The 24199-nt window shown below is 40.7% G+C and overlaps 1 protein-coding gene across 5 annotated transcripts in view; it reads left to right on the top strand.

The window, feature by feature from the left end:
• Positions 1 to 24199, top strand: part of JARID2 (jumonji and AT-rich interaction domain containing 2) — a 256478-nt gene that overhangs the window by 86527 nt on the left and 145752 nt on the right. Inside the window, exon 2 of one of the 5 annotated variants that reach the window (XM_070074379.1) lies at positions 14215 to 14438. The exons of the other annotated variants lie outside the window; for them this stretch is intronic. Coding sequence (XP_069930480.1) covers positions 14403 to 14438 — 36 coding nt within the window. The 5' untranslated portion in view covers positions 14215 to 14402. The remainder of the gene's footprint in view (positions 1 to 14214; positions 14439 to 24199) is intronic. 5 annotated transcript variants of the gene reach the window in all.

Genomic DNA, 24199 nt, shown 5'->3' with positions numbered 1-24199 from the left:
ATGCAATATTTTTTGAATTGGTTTTTGTGATCTCTGGGAGTTTTCCACTTAACTTCAAAGGAAGGGTGTCACTGAGTTCTCTTCAAATGCAATCAAATCAGTCCTGCAATATTGGTGGGCATTATTATTGCAGGTGGTATTCAGAGATGGTGGATATTATGTTAAAAACTGCTCTCCCTACTCCCATCCCTACACCTGATTGAGGTTACATTAAAGAGTTAGATATGTGTTGAAAGTGTGATCATCTCTTGATATAAAATTAGCATATTGCACATCAAAGACTCCTGTGTTCTGTGGCTCCGCTGGAGGGTGAGGAGAAGCAGCCTGTCCTTGTGCCCTTCAACATTTGGTGATAGTCTTCCATTCAGTGTTGCTCTTTAGTTATTTTTGACAGAAGCAACATCTGGTTAAGATCAGATTGTATAGACTAATGGACATTGATATTGGGATAGTGGTCACAAGACTAAGCTAGCTAGACAAGGAAAAGCCTGTAGTGGATTGTTCAATTAAAAAACACAGCCATTGATAATTGGAGAACAGCTTTGGATCCTTGGCCTCCAAAGGAGATGCTTTCTAATGTGCACTTACTTGGGAGGAGCCTTCATTTACAAAATAGCTTTAGAGTGTTGAGCTGCTGAGTCAGTTTGGCTTGGCCAGCCACATTTTCAGACTTCCGTCCAGCCAGCCCAGTGCAGAAGTTTGCCTGCATTTAAAGGAAGTTGATGATAGCCTGCCACAGTTGTGAGTGAGTAGTACTTTCATAACTTCTAAAAGTGGCTGTGAAACTCACTTTCATTGCTGAGGTCAACCCTTAGAGCAATTTTGGGAAGCAAATGAAAGAGGGAGATATTCCCTGATTTTCTGTAATTTTTATTCAGGATGGAGCTTGAGAAATATAATTTCCTCCCTTAAATTCTGTGATAGTCTGTAGAACAAATATTAAAACAAATTTTGACATAGGAACCTTCCTGCTTATACTTGAGTGTGGAATGTGTGGCTTTTTCAGATGCAGAGATGCAATGAAAAGCGATTATTAGAGGTGAGTGAGGGTGCCACAGAAGTTGATAAGTTCTCTGCATTAAAATAAAAATCTCTTGCAATATGGCACATAACCAGCTCCTGGTCTCTCTGGCTTAAAGTACATGATTGAGGTTAGATATTTGGTCTAATGGTAAGACACCAGTTTGGGCTCTGTAATAACCATATCATAGTACCTGGATTTACTTCTGATTCCAGCTGCCTGTTAATGTGTTCTCTGGGAGACAGCAGGTAATGGCTGAAGTAATTGAATCCCTGCCACCCACGTGGAAGACCAGGATGGAGATCCTAGCTCCTTGCTATGGCCTGACCCAGACCTAGCTGTTGTGACCATTTGGGGAATAATCCAGTGTATAGCAGACTCCCACCTTCTTCCTCCTCCCCTTTAGTCACTCTGCCTTTCAAATAACTAAATCTTTAAGAAAACACTGTGTTAAAAAGTTTTGAGCCCCAAATGGTCTGTTCCTGGAGTTTTCTATAATAGTAGTTTGAATTCTAACTATTGTGATAAATGGACATCAGTATCTTTTTGAGGACTTGGATGCTTGCTGTTTTGGATTCTTGTCTTCCATCTTTAATATGGGTAGTTGAGGGTAGATTCTAATGTCTTGCCAAGGTCTAATTTAATTAGGGAAGTAAATTTGCTGTTGTTGCAAAACCATATAATGCACATCAGATGAGAGGTCTCTCTGTAAATTTTTTTTTTTTTTTTTTTTTTTTTTTTTTTTTGATGCTGCAGCTGTTTTCCAGACTTGGAAGCTGCTTGGCAGGTTTGTTTAATGCTTTCCTGTGATGCTTGTCTGAAGGTTCCAGGATAGGTTCTTTTTCTAATCTTTACTGTATGTGTAGACAAGATTGTTTCATGGCCATTTCATGAAGTGCTGGAGCAGATTCAGGAATGCAGCATAATCTAATAATTCTAGTAAGAAATTTTATTTTCACTTTATTTGAGGAAGGTGGAAGCAGAGTGGGAACTTCCAACCATGGGTCTACTAGCCAAATGCCTGTAACAAGGCAGGACTGGGCCAGGCTGAAGCCAGGAGCCTAAAACTCAGTCTGCATCTGCCACATAAGTGGCAAGGATCTAAGTAGTTGAGACTTTATCTGCTGCCTTCTGTGGCACATTAGCAGGAATATGAAACATTTGTGGAGGAGCTGGAACTCAGACATGATTTCAGGGACACAGGTGTCACGTGAAGCAACCTTACCTATTCCAAATGCCATCCCTGATATTTTCATATGAATATGAATCCTTTGTGCCACTAAACCATACAAATTTGCTACTTTGAGCCCTCCCCTCCCCAGGTTCCCCATCCTGATATAGAATAGCTCGGATGTTGTCTTGTTCTCTCATGATTGGAGCTTAGCCTGATTTGAAATTAATTAATTGATTTGTCTTCAGAATGGTAATGTTGGAACTGAACTTATTAGTTACTTTAGCCCAGACTTTGTATTCTTTTGCCCGTGTAATTAGTAAAGAACTTTTCAAGATTTATTTATTTGGAAGGCAGAATGAGAGAGAGACCAATAGGCATTTTCATTTATTGCTTCACTCCCCAAATGCCTGTCTCAGCCTGGTCTGTGCCAGACAAAGCATGAAACCTGGAGTCAGGAACTTCATCCTAGTTTCTCATGCAGGAGCTAGGACCTAAGTACTTGGGCCATCTTTTACTACCTGGGATACTGGTGTCCCAAGTGGCAGCTCAATGCAGTATACCACAAGGCCTTCCCACTGCAAAGAGTGTTTTTTTTTTGTTTGTTTGTTTGTTTGTTTTTTGTTTTGTTTTGTTTTTTAAAGATTTTTTACTTTGTTATTTGTGAGGTAGAGCTACAGATTGAGAGAGGGAGAGACAGAGAGAAAGGTCTTCTACCCGTTGGTTCACTCCCCAAATGGCTGTAATGGCCGGAGCTGGGCTGATCTGAAGCAAGGCGCCAGCAGCTTCTTCTGGACTCCCACATGGGTGAAGGGGCCCTAGCCCTTGGGTCATCTACCACTGATTTCTCAGCTCATAGGCTGAAAACTGGATCAGAAGAGGAGTATCTGGGACAGGAACTGATGCTATATGGGTTGCTGGTGCCACAGGCAAAGGATTAGCTACCATGCCATAATGTTGGCCCCCTGCAAAGAGCTTTTGGTAGGAATTTGATGTTGTAAAGATAACTAGTTCAACCCCTTGGGAATTTTCAACCAAAATGACATTTATGAATGAATATAACCACCATTTTATTAATATTGCATTATTGGGAATGAAATCGGACCATGTGCATGCGTTTTACAGGTTTTACAAATTTTTGCTCCTTTGAGATAGAGATAGGGGGTATTTGGCCTAGTCGTTAAGATGTCATGTGCTGTATCTGAGTGCTTAGGTTTGAATCCCAGTACTGCTAACAATTGCAGCTTCTTGCTGACGTGCACCCGGGGAGGCTATAAGTACTTGGTCCCTTGCCAGCCATCTGGGAGACCCTGACTGATGTTCTGCCTCCTGGCTTTGCCCTGACCCAGCCCTGACTGTCTAGGTTATTGTGGGCATCTGGAGAGTGAGCTAGCAAGTGAAGATTTTTCTTTGTTTCTGCGTTTGAAATAAATTACATTTTAAAAAAAGGTCTTGGAGCCACAGTTTTAAAAAATGAATAAAATATAAATTTGAACTTGAGTTTATTTCATTTAGTTCAAAATTTTGTTCGAAATTTTTCTTGTGTTTTCTTAGAATACTATGGATGAGGGGCCAGCGCTGTGGCATAGCGGGTAAAGCCACCACCTGCAGTGCCGGCATCCCATATGTTCTCCAGTTCTAGTCTCTACTGCCCCTTTTCCAATCCAGCTCTCTGCTATGGTCTGAGAAAGCAGTGGAAGATGGTCCAAGTCCTTGGGCCCCTGCACCCACATGAGAGACCCAGAAGAAGCTCCTGGCTCCTGGCTTTAGATCAGCTCAGCTCTGGCCGATGTGACCAGTTGGGGAGTTAACCAGCAGATGAAGACGTCTTTTTCTCTCTCTCTCTCTGCCTCTCCTCTCTCTGTGTAACTCTGACTTTCAAGTAAATAAATTAATCCTTTTTTAAAAAAATACTATGGATGAGATTTGTATTTGACAGTCTTTTGGTTGCTTGTTTCTCTTTGGGGCTCACTGCGCCTTTGGTGTACTAGAAGTCTCCATTTTCTAGATTGAAGAAAAAGATTTTAATAGGGAACTGCCTTGGCTTCAGTCACTGTTCTGTCTCTTAGTACCTGCAACCCAGGGCAAGTCAGCTTTTCTTTCCTGTGGTGTCTTGAAAATTAGTGGCAGATGATACCCGCAACCCGTATTCAGTAATGTTCATTGTTTTCTTGTTGTTACTCAATTGTTTTCATCTGAAATAATGAATTATTATTAAGTGACTTTTCCTTCTGGTGATAACGCAGGCTGCTATTATCAAATGTGGATTAGAAGCTTTGAAAGTGTTTCAGGTACTTTCATCTTGTTAAATGCATTGAAGCATCTATTTGGTGAATATTGTTTTTGGTGTCATGAAGTAGTTTGAAATGTGCTTCCCAAAAAACATGGCTTCCATTAATATATTCATTTATTCACTGGGAGAGTAATTCATTTTTTATTTCACGGTAGCTTATAGCAGGTGTTAGAAAATCCTGTTAGCACTAATGGCAATCAGCATTCAACTTTTCTCCTTGACTGTCTGCTGTCTTGTGGTTTTTCACCATTTATTCCTAATTGTCATGTATAGTGGAAGTAATTAAATCCATGACTCTCCTCCTCTTGTTATAAATGTTTGCACCCCTTTTAAGTTTGCTTGCCTTTCCTAGATTCTGGTTTCAATTAACATGCCGATGTGTCCCTGCTTCGCAGATCTTTGGTATGGCTTTTTTCCTTCTTTCTTCCTGTTTTTCTGCATTTAGTTGAAGCACCGGTGTACATAAACTCCTCTTTTCCCTAGGAAAGGAGGGTGTGAAGCCATCATCTTAAAAACCTTGCTGGGTGTATGTCTCATCCTTGCTTGATTTCATTTGTTCTGAGTTTGTCCCAGTGGATGAAAGCATCTGGAAATTTTTCTAATTAATTACAAAGGTATTCGGTCAAATTAATTTCATTGATGGCAATTAACTACTTTATCTGAAAAAAAGCTAGGTGAAATGGTTTCTTTTTTTATTTTTATTTTTTAAGGATTTTATTTATTTGAGAGGTAGAGATGGGGGCGAGAAGGGATGGAGGGCAGGAGAGACAGAGAGACTGGTCTTCCATTGCTTGTTCACTCCCCAAATGGCCGCAATAGCCAGAGCTGAGCCTATCCAAAGCCAAGAGTGAGGAGGTTCTTTTGGATCTTTCACAGGGGTATAGGAGTCCAAACACTTGTGCATTCTTCTGCTTTCCTAAGATATAAGCAGAGAGCTGGATCAGAAGAGGAGCAGCCCAGACAGGAACTGGAGCCCAAATGGGATTCTGTTGTCACTAGCCTACTACATACATCACAGTGCTGACCCCATGGAATGCTTTCTTAGTGCATTACTTTGATCCCCTGCTTGAATTATTATGTGGTTAAGTACACAAGAACACATGACACAAAAGGAAAAATTCAGCAACTGCTCTGTTTAAGTGTTTAGGTTGGGAATTAGGGTAATTCATTAAAGAATGTTGAATACAGAGAAAGGAAGGCTCTAGGTAGCTGGTGAAGTGGTATCCTAGATCTTTGTCAGGTAGGCAGAAAGGAAATCTGTTGCTGTAATGCAGAATTTAATGAAAGTGTGCACATGGAATGTGGGGAATATAGAACAGGACAGTGTATGCTGGCTGTTTAGAGATGATTTTGTTTCTTATTACAAGCAAGCATTTTCCTAAGTAGTTTTCGGAATACATTTTGCCTTCCTTGAGTACTCATGAGGCTGGTGAGCATTTGCAAGAAACATTTCATTTCCCTTGATCTGCTTTAGATTTCTTGGTATACTGTGTAATGTTATATTTTTGAATCTGTGAAAGAATATGAGACAAGAATGTAGCATTCTTTATCAATTAAACTGATAACTTCTTTCCTCTATAAATGAAATAGAATTCTGCTGAGGTTTTGAAGTTTGCACTTTGCATTTGTTGGTGATGATGGCTCACAAATACCTTTTTCCGGACAAAGGAATTTAATTTCATTTTCTTAAAAATTTTTTTGGGAGGGATGCTAATGATTTTCTAAAGTTGCATTTTGAACCATTTGTGGATTGGTTTGAATTTTTAAAGTACTCAAGCAGTTTATAGTTCTAATTTGATTTACTATTTTATTCTTGTGAGTTTTCTTTTCCTTTTCTCTTTATTTATACTTGAAAGGGTGGCGAGAATTGCTGCCATTTTCTCAAGTATAACAGTATCAAACTTGAAGTTACCCTTTATTCTTCATTGAAACCATTACAGGGTAAGAAACCCACAGTCCAGCCGTTGAGAACACTGTTCCCATATATATGGGAAGCAGCTGCAACAGGACAAGCTGGGGTGGAAGATCTATTGAGGCAGGCTTTACTGCCGAGGTTTAACATGTACTATTTACTGTCTCTTAGGGAGTGCAGGGCTGGAAGATGAGTTAAGTCAGTTAATTGGATAAAAATTATTTATTTTAGCACTATTCCATATGAAGTGAACATGGTTGAAGTTGAAGACTTGTTAATTAAGGCTATGAAAGGAACTCTAGGGACACTGTTGAAAAGGGTTTTCAAGCTAATAGTATGTGCATTAAGGGAGAAAAACATTCAAGTGAGTGTCCATAAACATATATTATAACATGAATTCTCCCTTTTGACTCTACAATTTATATTGGTGTGCTGATTTTTTTTTTAACCTTCTATGAGATCATGTCTCGCTTATGGTTGATGGGGTAGATTAATCTTGGTCTGTCCTTGGAAGAAATTTGTTATTTTAACTTTTATTCTCTAATCCTGGATGGTGACTTTTGGTGATGGTCAGTGCTGAACACAGACATTCAGTCTTGGCATGAAAATATGTGGACAGGTATGTTTAGTGTCTCCATGTGCTCCCACAGACACATTCTATGCTGTTAGGTTCATGTGAGTCACGTGGGCCTGATAAGGTCAGTAAAGAGAATCAGTAGAGTGTTGTTGGTTAGATCTATTTCCAGGTTCGAACATTCTCATTTCTGTTTCCTGGATTCTTCAGTCTGGAGGGAGAGTATAAATTAAAGGGACTGTATTAAAAGTGGGACTGGGTTTTAGCATGGGGAAATTGATGATTGCAGTCCTGGCAAAAGATCATTGATGGGTTTTGGTTCACCAGACATGCAGAACTCTTGAGGAAAGAAACACTGAAGGAAAAAGGAGAGGTTCCCTGAAGGGGGTAAAACTTAGAGCAGAAACACTGATCCTTCTTCTTCTTAGGCTGTCACCAAGATAGGGAAAATGGAAGAACTTCTGAATTGAAGTAAAAAGTGAGGAGGTAAGATTTGATTCTGATCATCATTTAAATGCGTGCACCATCTTTGCTAGCTAAAATCCTTGCCTTTCATGCACTGGAGCTATTGCAAACACCATGTACATATAATTAGGATGACAGTTTCTGCTCAGGCTCTAATCCCTGTCTTTTGCCACAGATGTCAAATCTGGTAATTCTTAACTGTAGGGGCCACTTACCTGCTTTTGAGTCACAAAAGCTACAGAGCTTTGTTCACTGCTGGTGATGAACTCTGGATGCCCAGAATCTTTCCTAACTTGGGAAAGAATTTGGGAGTGATAAACGAAGTAGTTGGTGGTCCTACAGTCACAGAATCACCAGGAGCAAGATCTGATTGGCTGGGAGTACACTGTCTACAAGGATGATTAGCTTTTTAGTTTGTGTTGTGTAGTGCCCAGGCTCCTGAAGTGAATTACATTTTTCTGGATCTGTGGTAGAGGTAAGGTATCCCTGCTGCTGAAAAGCAGAGAGGAGGGGGCTAGAGTGATTTCTTTCCCAGTCTGCAAGTTGTTACATTTTGCTATTTTACCTATGAACCACCTGTTAGAAAGCTGGTATCAAGAATCTTTAGGCCTTTCTGGTCGGTTGACAATTTAGGTTCTATTTTCCCATTGGGTACAGGTCAAATATCAGACCTTCTCATAAAATTTAAAGAATTATTATAGGAATTGCCAGATCTGAATATTATTTTTATAGTTTTTTTTTTATTTACAAATTATTTTCATTCTCATTTGAAAAGCAAAGAGAAAGATCTTCCAAAGCCAGGAGCCCAGAACTCAATCTTGGTCTCCCATGTGGGTGGCAGGGACCCAAGTATTTGAGACACCATCTGCTTCCTGCTAGGTTGCACATTAGCCAGAAGTTGGAATTTGAACTGGGTCAGATCTTGAATCTAGACACTCTGATTATAGGGTATGCTGTCCTAAGTGGCATTTCAGCTGCTTTGCCATATGCCCACCCTGATCATGTCTTGTTAATTTAGCTCACTTAGATTCTTTGTATCATTATCTGAAAACTGTAATCAAGATGTGCATCTGATCAAATTTCTACCTGGCTGGTAACTCCTTCATTGATCATAGAGCTGCTTAGAACTTCTGTGTTACCATTAGTGCTTGGTAGTTATTTCATTCATTCTAAGATGTACTTTTACTAAATTGTTCAAGAAATTAAAGTTAAAAATAAAAATGCCTCAAACAAATAACCAGGTGGCATATGAAGCCCAGGCAGCAGAGGAGAGGATTTGATTACATTTGTTTGTACTGTTATCACCTCAGTTGTATCATGGACATTGTTGATTTAACAGTAGTGTTTTCGGGGGCTCGGGCTGTGACATAGCAGGTAAAGCCGCTGCCTGCAGTGCCAGCATCCCATATGAGCACTAGTTTGAGTCCCAGCTGCTCTACTTCCAATCCCACTCTGCTATGGCCTGGTAAAGTAGTGGAGGATGGCCCAAGTCTTTGGGCCCCTGCACCCCCACATGGAAAACAGGGAAGAAGCTCCTGGCTTCCGATCAGTGAAGCTCCAGCTGTTGTTGCCAGCTGGGGACTAAACCAGTGGATGGAAAGCCTCCCTCCCTGTTTCTGCCAGTGCCTCTCTGTAACACTGCTTTTCAAATAAATAAATAAATCTTTAAAAAAAAAAGTAGTATTTTCAGTTGTAGCAGATCATGTAATGGTGATTTTCCTACTTGTAAATATATCTTTGCTCCTAAGCAGCTCAGTTCTAAGTTTTTACTCATCAGTGGTTGACAATTTAATAGGGGCGCAAACAGTGTCTAGAATCTGAGTAATTCTAGCTCTAACTGTACTAGGTTATGAGGCTAACTTTGCTTAAGCAGAGAGAGATCATGAAAGGTGAATAGGAATTAATTAGAGAAAAAAACTGGAAGAATGTGATCCATCCTTCTGTTTGCTCCCACCTGTAGCTACGGCGAACAACTTTCCATTAGCAAGGTGTTGTGTAGTGACATGGGAAAGACCTGGGTCTGATGAAACAGCCTGGGCTGTTATCTATCCCTATCTCAGTTCAAGGGAGCCTGTTTGCCAAGGCTCTCTTGTCATTCATGTAAAATACATGGCATACCAGTAAGTTTTGGTGCTTGTGTTGAAAGAAGTAGCCCTGGTATATTAAAGCCTTGATTTGCAGCTCTTTTCTGGGGGTCAGTCCTATTCACCTTTCTCTTTTATTATTATTTTTTTTTTAAGATTTATGTATTTATTTGAAACTCAGAGTTAACTGAATTGTAGAGAAGAGAGATACCTTCTGTCCACTGGTTCAGTCCCCAGATGGCTGAATTGGCCAGCGCTGGGGCGATGAGCCAAGAACTTCTTCCAGGTCTCCCCAAGTGGGTGGCAGAGGCCCTTAACACTTGGGCTTTTCCTAGGCCATTAGCAGGGAGCTGGATCAGAAGTATCTGGAACACATACTGGTATCTATATGGGATGCTGGCATCGCAGGTGGTGGCTTTACCCACTTCACCACAATGCTGGCCCCAACCATTGCTTTTAATTTGCTGGTTTTTCAGGGTCAACTTATTTTAGGCTTAGGCTTCTGAAGAGTTACTGTTTGGTCCACTGATGCATGTACTTCTGTGTAACATTATAACTGGGATATTTGGCATTTTGAGCTGCTGCACTTGGCAGGGAGAAACACAGCCTGAGTCACTTCCCTGGTGCTTCATCCAAGCTTGCCCCGCTACTTACTTTTCTTCGCTGGACCCATTGTAGAAGATCTTCTCTTCGAACTGCCTTAGTCCCCCTTATCTGTGTGAGATATAATGAGACTCACAGCAGCTGTCTGAACTGTATACAGTACCAAACCTTTTGTATACCTATGTTTTCTCTTGTGTATTCTGTAAAATTGCTGATAGTATTGCAGTTAATCACTTAGTTCTTTGCTTCACTACTCTTTAGCTTGTTGCATTATTAAGTGAACTGAAGGTTGTCTGAACACAGCTCTGCAATCCTGGGAAACTTGATGTGGAGTTACTGGGTTGTGTATACTGCATGGATACCCTGAACAGAAAGATTATGCTCATCCTGTATGGAAAGTGTCAAATTTCATCGTGCTGCAAGGCATGACACATAATTTAATCTACAGACAGCTCCATTTCCAGAATTTTGCTGATTAGATCAAACTGGAGAAGATGAAGCCATGGCTAAGAGGGCGATATTACAGTTTCAGCTTGGCTGGACAGAGGCATAGAGCAGGGGATACTCCAGTAGGTGTTCTTTTTTCCAAGCAAGATCACTGTGCTGAATCTGAGGCGATGAGGCATTTAACATATGCTCTTGTACTGTTTCCATGCATCATTCCTCCTCCTCTCTCAAGACGTAGCCTTTCACCACTAGCTGTTCCTTGCAAGGAGAAGGAATGGGGAGCCTTCTATCTGCCAAGGGACATTTGAATCTTTATAACATCATTTACGGGCTATACAAGATCACTGATTTAAAAATTAGTTGCTATAGATTGATTGCATTTCAAGTACTGACTGTGTTTCACAGAGTTTACAGTATGGTTCATGGGCCAGATGATCCTCAACCCTGGACCACTGTCTTTACTCTAACTTCTCTTCCCCTTCTCTTCCTGAGTAACCTCCTCCTTGAAATCCTGTTTGTTTCTTGTTCTCAAAATAACTTTGGCATATAATTCTTCATGGAAAATATTCATGAAGGCCTGGGGGAGCATTTAGCAAAATGGTCAAGTTGCTGCTTTTTCCCTGCATCCATGTTTGGAGTGCCTTTGTTCAAGTCCCAGCTTCCTGCTACTGTGCACCCTGGGAGGATGGCTTAAATAGGTGGGAAATCAGGTTGAGTTCCAGGCTCCACACTTTGTTCTGACCCAGTCCTGACTGTTTTGGGCATTTTGGGAATGATCCAGTGGATGTGGAAGACCTTTCTGGGTCAGTCAGATGGTCTGTCTGTCTCTGTCGTTCAATATGAAATATAGTTTAATATTAAAGCCAGCTGTAAATTTGAGCATTTGTGATTAGCTGGGGTTCCTGGGGGGAGTGCAGTTTTCATAAGAAAGGCTCTGGATTGTTAACAGGAATTGATCTTTATTTTGGAACCTCAGATTCCCATGAGTAAGGTCACATTGCCCCCTGATTATATACATTGTTTCCTAAGAACACATACAGTGTCATTGTAGGTGAAAAGAATTTGCCCCACTCATAGATTCCCATGTAGGAAGCCCAGGGGACCCACATGAAATGCCTTTCTGCCCCAGTCCACATTCAGGAATCAAGAGTGGTGAATGGAAAGCTCAGTGAATATTGTGGGACTTCAATTCAGGGACACAAAGGAAACTTCATCTGGGGGTTTCCTTGAAGTTAGACATGACTGTAAGTCTAAGCTTACCTTAAATATTATTCAATATTTAAAGTGCAGTGAGGTTTTTTAAATAAACAGCACAAGAGTCTGTTTATTACAGTTGCAAAAGGCAACTTAGAGATACACAAAAACTTAATTCTTTTTTGACATTGAATAATATTTCATTGTATGGATAATGTCACATTTTTTCAGATGAAAATACTACCCTTGTCTTAATCACATGTGGTGATAGTTCCAGGTGCTTTGTGGTATACTGAACAGTGACCCTCAGGGGCCTATCATCTTCTGCAGATAGGGATTGTGCAGAGTTAGCCAAGTGGACACATTGTAACCTCTAGGGTTGTTATAAAACAGAGGTTGGTGGATCACAGCCTGCAAGATGTGGAAAGAGAGACTTGCACTGTGAGCATGGACAGAGAGCTGTCCAGCAACACTAGAAGCTGCAAAAGGGAAAGAAATGGATTTCCCCTGCGCTCACCCCCAGCAGTTGCCAGAGTATACCAGCCCTGCAAATACCTGAAGTAAAACAGATTTTCTGAAGTCCAAAACTGTAGGGGACTCAAGTTGTGCTTTAAGACACTCTACTTACTGCTCATTAAATACTTCCTGTGTGCCAGGCACCCTGCTAATAGCTTTGTATGTATTATGCAGTAGGCATTTACATGACAGGTGATAGAATGGGAAAGATCACCTAGCTGTTCAGTGACAGCTAAGTAGGATTTGCACCCAGGCCACTTGGCTCCTGACTCTGTGCTTTTATCCAGTAAGTTTTTATATGGTAATGTGGATTTGAGCTGGAATTTAATGTTACACACCAGTGTTAGCTTATTTCTTTGATCTTCTTTTTTTTAAAATTTAGGATGAGAAATTAGTGTATCATCCTAATTAACCAAGTATTCACTATAACAGGATTTTTGCCACATTACTGATGAATTACAGCTGATAACTTAGTTAGGAAACTATAGAACACATACTCCTATAAATGAGAAATCAGAATTTTATGGTTGATAAATCTGTAAGGAAGCTGTAAGCAGTTACTCCAATTGGTGGTAGGGACATTTTCAGAATTCCAGATGGAGTTAAGTGCCAAAAGAGCTGTAGGATGTCGGATGAAAACCATTGCTGAGGATAGCAAGGGTGTAAGAAAGAAATACGAAAAATCTAGGGCATGTTTCATTACATTAAGGAATGATGGGAATCCACTCACTTCCTTCATGTGTACATTTGTTCACCTGCTGTGTGCTAATGCTAACAGTCTAGATGGGAACAAACCCCGTGGAACCCCATCCTGAACTTTGTGATTAGAAGGTTAAGAATCACTAAAATAGAATAAGTTACAAAGGACTTGTAGGCATGGCATGTTTAATTCATATGGTGCTTTTTTTCAGTGATAATGCTATGTTAGAAATTGTTTATGAACATAATATCAAAATAAGCTGATAGTTTGCTTCACTTAGAACTGTCATACTCAGGTACATTTTTTATTCAGGAATTGTGAACATTTTATTCTGTAAGAATTTTATGTGGATTTGTTTTGCATACTTAGAGATGATTTTGAAAACTTTTTTTCGACTCAGTGTTTGCTAGTAATGTTATGGAAATTGGATACTATTACTTTCATTATTTACATGAAACATCTCCAATTTAATATTTCATTTATGTTAGTAGATTTAAAATAAGTTACTTATTTGTTTAGGTAAAAATCACAGATTGTGTAAATCATGATTTTAAAGTATACAATGCATAGTCTTTCAGTATTTGTGTATTTCTAGGAACTCCATCCCCATTAGCAAGTGCATTCTACCTGTATGAATTTATCTGCCTGTTGTGTGCTTTTCCTATCAGTGGAGTTATAATATGTGGTCTTTGTTTCTGCCTCTTTCCCTTAGCACAGTATCAGAGTTCATCCATCCTGTACCATGAATTCCTTTTAATTACTGAATATTTATTCCAGTGTGGATATTTCAGACTTTGATTTTTCCATCCATGGTTATTGGATGTTTGGATTATTTCTACTTTTTTTTGTATCTGTCTTGATGAAATGCTGTATTCCCACTGTTTTCTGTAGTAGCTTTATGTTTGAGATTTCTCATTTCTCTGCTCACTAGCACTTGTTTTGTCTTCATTACATTCATTTTAGTGAGTGGGTGTAAATTGATTTTAATGGAATCCTAAAGATACACCAGTTTATGTAAAACATTTTGGTTATGCTTAATATGTAAGGGGGAGCATTTTTATAATACACTAATAAATACAAGGTTAAATGGGGGAAGGAAATGTATATTACAGTTTTATTAATGTGTCTCTTTTATTATGTAAATACAAGGACAAAGCATAGATGAGAGACCAAACTCTTTATGATCTGATGTTTCGAACTTTTGTTTTTAAAACTTTATTTTTCTGACTGACAGAGTTGCTTACTGTGTAATTGAAACTTTTGTGCTCGGTGCAAAGTGACAGAACATTTCCAGAGAGTGAACTTTGGAGCTACACCACCTGCATGACCTGGGAAGGCCTTTCCATCAATGCATTAGTTCAGGAACTTCTCGGTGTAGTCAAAAAGTGACACCATACGTATGTGTAACCAGATTTTGCAGAAATGAACTGGCCAATTTGCAGAACATTTTTCCATCAGGTACAGTATAGTAGAATTTATAAATTGCTAGGATTTGAGGCAAATACATAGACTTATTTTTCATGGTTCTCATGCATTTTTAGCCATGTGCTCATTATGAATATGATTTAAACAGTACATGTCATTGATCATTTCAAACTGATGATTCACATTCACACTGGGCACTGTTGGTGGGTGATGGATTGACTTTTTTTTTGAATGGCTAACTGTCTTACATGTTCATTTGGGAGGCATTTGCATATTCTCAAGCTGTTTTTAGGGGAAAATTTATGTAATTTTATGTGTTGATGTTAAACAATCCCTTGAAATTCTTTACCCAATTTAAAATAAGAAATATCGTATTTAAACTGTAGGTCTTTGTGTTTTCTAGTAACTTTTGTGTCCCTAATGCAGAAAATGAATTGTAATTGGGTTGTGGAAGGTACTGGCACGGTGGATCTTTGCAGTCCTCTGTAGAGCAGTGGGCCTGCCTCTCTTCAGCATTTTCCAGATGTCTTTCCTTATATCTCACTGTGAAGCAATTCTGCTTTGCCCAGTTTATTGTTAGCCATGTCATTCTGTTTATGGTGTTTTTTGTTGCTGGTGGTTTTTCTTGTGCTCTGTATTCTGTCTCAGGAAGCCCATCTCCTTTCTTTCTTTATGGTAATTACTGGAGAGCATTTTATTTTGGTCCTTGAGGATTGCCTGCTGTGTTTCTTTGTGTGGGCATCTCTGTTAAAATTGGAAAGTGTTTTCTTTGAGGTCAGAGCTATTCTAATATGGTATAAAAAGTTTGTCACACTCCAGTTGGCCTACTCTCCCCTCCACTTTCTCCCTTCCCCCTTCTCTCCCTCCCCTTCCCCCCTCCCTCTCCCCCCTTCCCCCCTTTCATCTGCTGGTTCACTTCCCAAATGGGAGCTGGGCTGATCCAAAGCCAGAAACCAGGAGCTTCTTCCAGGTATCCCGTGTGGGTGCAGGGGCCCAAGGACTTTGGGCATCTTCTACCGTTTTCCCAGGCCATAGGAGAGAGATGGATCCTAAGAGGAACACCTGGTGCCCATATGGGATGCCAGCACTGCAGCGAGCAGCTTTACCTGCTTTGCCACCACAGTGCGGGCCCCACCTATTCTTTTTTTAAGTATTTACATAATCGGTGTTAACATTGGAGGAATGAAAAACTTTTTTTCTCTTCCTGGTATATTGAGCATCCATTAGTTATTAGTTTCTGATGATGGTATATGAAGTCCTAGATAATCTGATTTTTCAAATCTTTCTCCTGGTGTATATAACTCTGAATAATCACAGCTCTGAGTCCTGATGCTGGGAGTAATTATTTTTGTATTGGTACATCGGGACTGACTGACTTCTGGTTTGGACACAGGGCTAACAAGATTTTTCTCTTTCAGTTGAGTCAATAGATTGAAAGCTGTTCGGTTTAGTTCCTTGAAACTAGTTAGGTGCTATTGTATGTTATATTAAGATTTTTATGTCATCTAAAACCATAGCCTTTTCTGATTTCAGAGACTACTAAATTCCCATTTTTATAGGATTATTGACAAGAAATTTAATTGTGTATTAACACTTTCTGTGTGCTGTTCCCTACCATCCTTAGTTTCCTGGATTTCTTCTGTACAGGTTTCATCCCCTCAATAAGTGCTTACTAATTAAGCTCCCTGTTTGTACTGGCTTGACAATTGAGGGGTTGTCAAAATCTTGATGCTTGCAATACTGTGAGATTGATCTTGTCTACCATCCCAGTACATCAAAGTGTTTGTGCCCAGGCCTCTTCCAGGATGGGCATTTTAAAATACCCAGGTGATGTGGAGTGCCAGGTGTGACAGCTAGTGTTCTGGAGAAGTGTATCTGGTGTAGCTTAGATTTGATCACACACAAGTCTCCAATAATAATGGCAATGAGAGTGGAAGGGGACTATCTGGTTAATGCAGTCAAGAGTGTTTTAGGGGAGAGAGAATTTAAAGGTTGAAGAGGAAATTGCTAACACACAGCATGGGTGTGATTTGGAGGCAGGTAAAACAAAAATGCCTCTTAGTGGAAATTAGTTTTGTATGTGTTTTGTATAGGTCCTATGGTTTACTTCATTGAAATTTGTGCTCCTGGCACTCCAGACTGATAGCTCTTGCTGTACAGGTCCACTCAGTGGTCGCCACATGAAGGTATCTCTTGTGGATCTTCCCTCTTTTTATTCCTTTGTGAAAAACAGGTTGTAGTTTGTTTCAATGCCACACAAATCTTCCTGATTGCTAACTACATGATGGTGTTGATGAACAGAGTGTCTTGTGACCATGTTTTCGTTTCTGTGTGGGTGGGCCTCTGGCCAGTATCTCTGCTTTTGCCTTTGCTTTAATGGACGCGTCACTCATCTTTCTTAGTTGTGTGTGAGTCCTAAATTTAAGTAAACTCTGTGTGTGTGCAGGGGGGTGTATATATAGATGTGATGGATTATGATTTTATGAAATCATATGAATTTCTAAAGCTGCAACTTGCCCGATTTGAAACAATGGATTTCCAAGGCCTCTTCTGCTACCTTATTGTAACTAGTGAATGAGTGGTTCAAGTCAAGTGGCATACAGTAGGTCTTGTGTTTTGTGAAACACTCTTTCTTCTTTACTTGCTTATTCTTATGTGTTCCTACCATAAATGTGTCATTTAGTTCTGGCATCATTGTGAAAGGTAGGAAGAATTGTTACTCAGCTTCTTCACAGCCACATTTGCTTTTAACTTATAATGCTTCATTTTGAAATGAAATTATCTGTATGCCTTGCCACGCTTTTGGGGTTGGTTTTCTTGAGGTTGGCTCAGCTTGTATCTCTTCACTGAATCCAAAGGTTGTTACTTGATTTCTGTTTTATAGAGCCATGAAACTGCCTGGAATCTCATTCTGAATGAAGCAAAAGATACTAGAAATAGCTAGAATGTAGGGACCAATACAAATTTCATTTGTGTTTCTGTTGCAGAGATCATTGTGAATGAGTAATGTAGTTAAATCAGTTGTTTACCTGAGGAGAAAGATAGCAATTTGAATATAAAATTAAGATCTTTTGGTAAGGATGCTGGTTTTAGGAGCTCATGGTTTCTCTGCAGTATAAAAACTGAGGGGGGCCTGTGCCATGGCACAGCAGGTTAGTCCTCCACCTGTAGTATCGGCATCCCATATGGGCACTGGTTCTAGTCTCTGCTGCTCCTCTTCCAGTCCAGCTCTCTGCTTTGGCCTGGGAAAGCATAGAAGATGGCCCAAGTGATTGGGCCCTGTACCCGTGTGGGAGATTGGGAAGAACCTCCTGGCTTCTGGCTTTGGATCGGCGCAGATCCGGCTGTTGTGGCCATTTGTGGAGTGAACCAACAGAATGAACACCTTTCTCTTTCCCTCTCACTGTCTGTAACTCTACTTCTCAAATAAATAAAAAAATCTTAAAAAACAAAAACAAAAACAAAAAACCTGCGATAGTGAAAGAAACACAGCTGGTATGTTGAGCAAATAGATGATTTGGAGCAGGATTGGGAAGTATCCAGCATATGGGCCATGTGAGGGCCATGAAATCGTTTGGTCCAGCCCTCCCAGGCTACTGCAGGTGGGACTCAAAATTCCATAAATCATTAGTAGGCTAAATTTTAACCTGATAGTTTTGTATGTCCTGTGAATGATGTTATAAATATCCAAATGGCCCTTGGCAGGAAAAAGGGTTCCCCACCCCTGATTTACAGGTGCTAATACGTTGGTATGAGAAAAAATGAGAATGGGTTTTTATACTTTTCTCTTGAACTGTTGAACTGCTGAAGTCCTGATGAATAGTTAATGAACAGTAGGACTCTGCCTGGTAAGTGCCTTATCTTGAGAATCTAAAGCGGAGAGCGCTTTGTCACTAAAAGAGATGTTCATACTAGTCAATTATGGGTGTTCGTAGTTATGTGGGAATTAAAGCCTATAGGGAAAGTTAGCCAAGTCACCAGTCTTTATAGGCCCTGCCAAGACTTTTTTGGAATTTCCTCCTGTATATATAGGAGTACTGGAGGGCTTAAGTAACAGAATGAGTGACATGGGCTGTCTAACTGCACTGTGGTTGTGTTTGCTGAGAAAGCCTGTGGGTACAGGGGCTGAGGGGTGATAAAGGGTGTTTTTAGTTTGCCTCTTTGAGAGGTTAGATCATGCTTTAAGTCTGTATCCATGGTGTGGAAAGATAGTTAGCATTCCTTGAATTAATTAGTGAATGAAACCAACCATAAAGAAGTCAACTCCATTAGGTTTCCAACTGATGGGCACCCAGGAAGGTGGCTTTAGGGTTAACTGAGATCACATCTGGTGGTGAGTGCGATGGATGCTTTACTAGTCATGAGTGTTTACATTAGAGTTGGCAATTAGTAAAGGAGATGAATCAAATTTTAAGGTGGTAGTGGTAAGGAAGTAGCAGAAAAGTTATTTCAGTGTGGCAGGAAAACCAGGGGAGAGTCTGGTTGCCAATAAAAAGTTTGTGTTAGATTTGGCTGTTACCATGTTTTTCATGCCAGTGGAAACAGTTTTCCTGGAAAACCAGGGTGATAGATTTCAGGTCTGAACTGCACAGTGGCTCCTCTCACAGTGTGACCTGCAGTGTCAGATCACGTGGGAGAACCTTGGGAGAAGGAGGTTAGTGGTTTGTTTTCTCAAACCCTGTAGGCATTTCCTAGTGATGTTTAAGTTTTTCATAGTAACAAGCAGAGGGAAAGCTCATAGAATTGTAGAATTGGATTCCAGTTTTCTTTGTACACCTGCAACCCATTTTTGTGTATTCACTTATGAAAACTTTTCCAAATGCCTGCTGTATGCTTGAATTGGTGCTCCACATGCGGAATATGTAGAAGAGTAGGACGCAGAGTACTCAGGAAAAGAGATCTATGTCTGGACCTTGGTTTCATTATTTAGATAGTTCTCCATAGTCTTATTATGGGTAGAATATGTACTATAGAACTTTGCTGCACAGGTGTCTGTTAGTGGAAAATGCTATTTGAAGGGGAAAATGAACAGTGAAACTGTTCCGGAGACCCCTACCTGTAATGAATGAGAGGCTGCCAGTCACTCAGGGTGGTCATTGACTCTGGGTTGACCTAGAGGATATAGTTAGGGATTGTTGGGTATAACTCAACTGTAGCTGTTTCTGGAAAAAGTAAGACAGAATGCCAATTAATGTTAAATCCAAAGATAGTTGTTTTGTAAACTTTGCTGTAGTTTGAAAAATTGCATAGAATGAACAAATATGAGTCTAATGTCTTTTTTGTTTGTTTGTTTTATTTTTTTGTTTTGTTTTTTTGACAGGCAGAGTGGACAGTGAGAGAGAGAGACAGAGAGAAAGGTCTTCCTTTGCCGTTGGTTCACTCTCCAATGGCCGCCACGGCCGGCGCGCTGCGGCCGGCGCAACGCGCTGATCCGATGCCAGGAGCCAGGTGCTTTTCCTGGTCTCCCATGGGGTGTAGGGCCCAAGCACCTGGGCCATCCTCCACTGCACTCCCTGGCCACAGCAGAGAGCTGGCCTGGAAGAGGGGCAACCGCGACAGAATCCGGCGCCCCGACCGGGACTAGAACCCGGTGTGCCGGCGCCGCAAGGCGGAGGATTAGCCTAGTGAGCCGCAGCGCTGGCCGAGCCTAATGTCTTACGATATAACTTGACCAGACAATCAGCACCCTATGTACACTTTATGCTTATTTCCTTCCCTTGGAGTCACTGATAAACCAGAGAAGCTAGCATAGATCATGCTCATCTTTTTTGTTAAATTTTTTAAATTTTTATTTATTTTTTTATTTGACAGAGTTAGAGAGAGAGAGAGAGACAGAGAGAAAGGTCTTCCCTCCGTTGGTTCACCTCCCCAAATGGCCGCCACGGCCGGAGTTACGCCAATCTGAAGCCAGGAGCCAGGTACTTCCTCCTGGTCTCCAACACGGGTGTAGGCGCCCAAGCACTTGGGCCATCCTCCACTGCCATCCAGGGCCACAGCAGAGAGTTAGACTGGAAGAGGAGCAGCCGGGACTAGAAGCCAGTGCCCACATAGGATGCTGGTGCCACAGGCGGAGGATTAACCAAGTAAGCCACAGCGCCGGCCCCAGTCATGCTCATCTTTAAGTGACCCCACGGGTGTCATGGGGTCTAGTGGAAGCACCAAGTATGAAAGTAACTGTAATCTCTTGCCATTGCCTTGCAGGCCCACAGTCTTAACAGGAGGGGCAACAATGATTTATACTGCATTGGGTTGCCTTGGTGGTGCTGAGAGACTAGTTAGCAGAGGATTTGGCTTTTGTCTGGTCTAAAACCTAGGGAGTGTTTGTTGTGGTAGATTTCTTCGAAAAAGATTTAGAGGCATAGGTAAGCAGTTTGTGTCATGAATTCCTTGTAGACTGACTTGTGCTTCAAAATTTGAAAAACATAATCTTCATAACATTCCCTGCAAAATGGAAAAGACAGACACAGTAGGCAGCATGGGAACCACTTTGAGGAGAAGTGAGTAGGAAGGGTGTCTGCAGTTTGAACAGTTCTACTCTGCTTGAGTCTCATTTCTTTTCGCAGGGTTTACAATTTCCCATCATTTTCTTTTTTTAAAGATTTACTTATTTTACTTGAGAAATTATGGGCAGAGAGAGAGAGAAGTCTTCCACCTGCTGGTTCACTCTCGAAATGGACACAATGGCCAGAGCTGGGGCCATCCGAAGCCAGGGGCCCAAGGACTTGAGCCATCTTCTGCTTTTCAAGCCCGTAACAGAAAGCTAGATTGGAAGTGGAGCAGCAGTGCAGGTGGCAGCTTTACCTGCTTTGCCACAGCGCAGTCCCCTCCCATCATTTTCTTGCTAAGTGATATAGAGCACTAGGTACATGTGCTTAAGCATGTCAGGGATGCACTGAAATAATTTTCAAGTAACAAACACTGTCATTTGAAACTCTACCCATAATTCAATGCAGAAATATACTCTGGTTTAGTATGGTCCAGTAGGACCTATAATAATGGAACCATTCTGTGGCTGTGTTGCCTATTTCAGTAGCCCATGGCTCCTGAACACTTGAAGTGTTGGCAGTATTACTTAAGAATTTTACCTGTGACTAGTGATGACTACATTGGATAGTGCAACCAGTAGTCAACATTGATAGGTGTATTAAAAGATCCACATTTTTGCTTGGGAATATAATTGGTAATAATTTATTTGCAAAGTGAAGTTGTTGTATAATTGTACATTGGTATCATTGATACTCTTAGTTTTATTTGAAAGTGCCAGTTAAGAATTTATTTGTAGGCGCTGGCAAAGTAGTGTAGGTTAAGCCTCTGCCTGCAGTGCCAGCATCCCATATGGATGCTGGTTTGAGTGCCGGCTGCTCCACTTTGGATCCAGTTCATTGCTAATGTGTCTGAGAAAGCACCTGAAGATGGCCCAAGTAGTTGTGCCCCTATGCCCACATAGGAAACATGGAAGAAACCCCTGTCTTTGGATTGGTGCATTTCTAGAAGATTGTAGATGGAAGATCAATCTCTCGCTCCTTCTCTCTGAATTTCTGCCTTTCAAATAAATAAATAAAATCTTAAAAAGAAGAACAAAGGAAATGTCTCTACTTTGAGCTTTAAAAAAAAAAGAACTTCTTTTATCTATTTTTATTTTTCATCCCATACTCTTCATGGATGGTAGATTGATAAGCTAGAATTCTTCTGGATGCTTGGAGAAAATCCTGCTGTAAATCTTTGGTCTTTTTGATTACAGTGAGGAAACAGAATGTTAGAAGAAGAGAGGTGCAAGCTACACAGTGTCCTCCATCCACACCCTTTATGCGTGGATGTACGGGTTTCCTGCTGCCATGCTGGTGCCTTGGCGACGCGGATGTCTGACATGCTCAGACGCAAAAGCGCTGACTTGGCAGCTGCCCAGCAGATTTTTATAAAGACTCGGTTGGTGGCCGGAGATTCAGGCTGTCAGAGTTGTGTTATGCAATAAATCGTTTTCAGCAGAAGTTCTTAATCCAATTTCAGCTGTAGCTTTTTTTTTTTTAATAGGTGGTAATCAAAGATAAGTACACATTATTTAATGGGAGTTTAGAATAAGTAAAACTCTTCCTTGCTTAAGCATTTTCAGGCCATCTTCTTTAACCTGGTAGGCCTGTTTCTGTGGAAATTTGCTGCTTCAAGTGCTGTTAATTTAAAACCAAGGCAGGAAAGAAAAGAGAAGTAAATCAGTTGCATCTCTTAAGCTGTTTCTTGACCACTTACTTCTAGGTGTAAATTATTCCTTTGCTTCTGGTTGTTATATTGACAATTGAACCATTATATGAAGTTTTTAAAAAGGATTTGCATTGAGTTGACATGAGTTAAGAAAGACAATATTGAGATGATAATTTGTACTGGTTTATTCCCCCCCCCCCCTTTTTATTTTGAGGGGTAGGGAGAGGTGGTTGGAGTTTGTAAATCCTGTACTTTTAATCCATGCTAAGAAGAATCATGGTATTATTTTTGTTGTTGTTGTTTGTGTCCTTGTTTGGTCCTCGAATTGTTGCTAGAACAGCCTGGCATTTCAGACAGCAACAACAGTTATGTGAGAAACTCCTGAAGATAAAAGGCATTTATCCCTGGGAAGAGGAAATGTATATTAATTTTTGCTTCCTCCAGGGACATAGGCTTTCAAATTTAATTTTCCTGTTACGTAGCTCTGTGCAGCTGTTCATCAGTTCTGTGCTCTTTTTTTAAAAAAAGATTTATTATTTATTTTTAAAAATTTTAAAAAAGATTATTTATTTGAAAGAGTTACACAGAGATAGGAGAGGCAGAAAGAGACAGAGAGATCTTTCATTCAATGGTTCACTCCCCAATGCCACAACAGCTGGTGCTACGCGGACCCGAAGCCAGGAGCTTCTTCTGGGTCTCCCATGGGGTGCAGGGGCCCAAGCATTTGGCCATCTTCTACTGCTTTCCCAGGCCATAGCAGAGAGCTGGATCAGAAGTGGAGCAGCTGGGACTCTAACTGGCACCCCTATGGGATACTGGCACTTCAGGCTAGGGTGTTAACCTGCTGCACTACAGCGCCAACCCCTTAAGATCTATTTATTTATTTGAAAGAGTTACACAGAGAGAAGGAGAGGAATAGAATTAAGAGGTCTTCCATCCCTGGTTCACTCCCCAATTAGCCATGATGGCCAGAGCTGCCCTGATTCAAAGCCAGGAGCTAGGAGCTTTTGGATTGGAATTGGAGCAGCCGGGACTCGAACTGTGATGCCGGTAAAATAGGTGGCAGCTTTATACCAGCTATGCCACAGTGCTGGCCCCCTTTCATCTTTTCTGATCTCATTGAGATTTGGGTTGGGCATTGGAAACTGAATTGAGACCACTTTTTTTTTCTCTTTTCGTTTTTTCTTTTCTTTTCTTTTTTTTTTTCATCTCGATATAAGTTATTTCCTTCTACCTGTATCACTTTGGAGGTTAGATAGGATTAGGTTATGTGCAGATGGTGGTTTGGGCCATTTATGTCTTGGCTCTTCTAATGCAAACACTTGGTGGTTTGTCTTTAGCAATTTAGAATTTTGAAAAAGTTTCCTTTGTGAGGAGTTGACCTTCATGCCTTGAATACTCTTTTCCTTCCAGCTCTAAAGCTGCCATCAATTTGAAGACTGTTGCCCAGTTTCCACATTCTCTTCAGTAACTAGAGGTCACTAAGAGTATTTGAATAGCTGTGCACATGCCCCCTCCCTCCTGGGAAAGCATTGATGTCTTGTGTGGGATGCAGTGCCCTTCTGTAACTGTGCCTGGTTCTACCACATACCCTCCAA

The sequence above is a fragment of the Oryctolagus cuniculus genome, chromosome 5 (assembly GCF_964237555.1).
Source record: "Oryctolagus cuniculus chromosome 5, mOryCun1.1, whole genome shotgun sequence".
NCBI classification, from domain to species: Eukaryota; Metazoa; Chordata; class Mammalia; order Lagomorpha; family Leporidae; genus Oryctolagus; species Oryctolagus cuniculus.
Note: the sequence above shows the minus strand (reverse complement) of the source record. Positions and strands in the feature narration are given on the sequence as shown.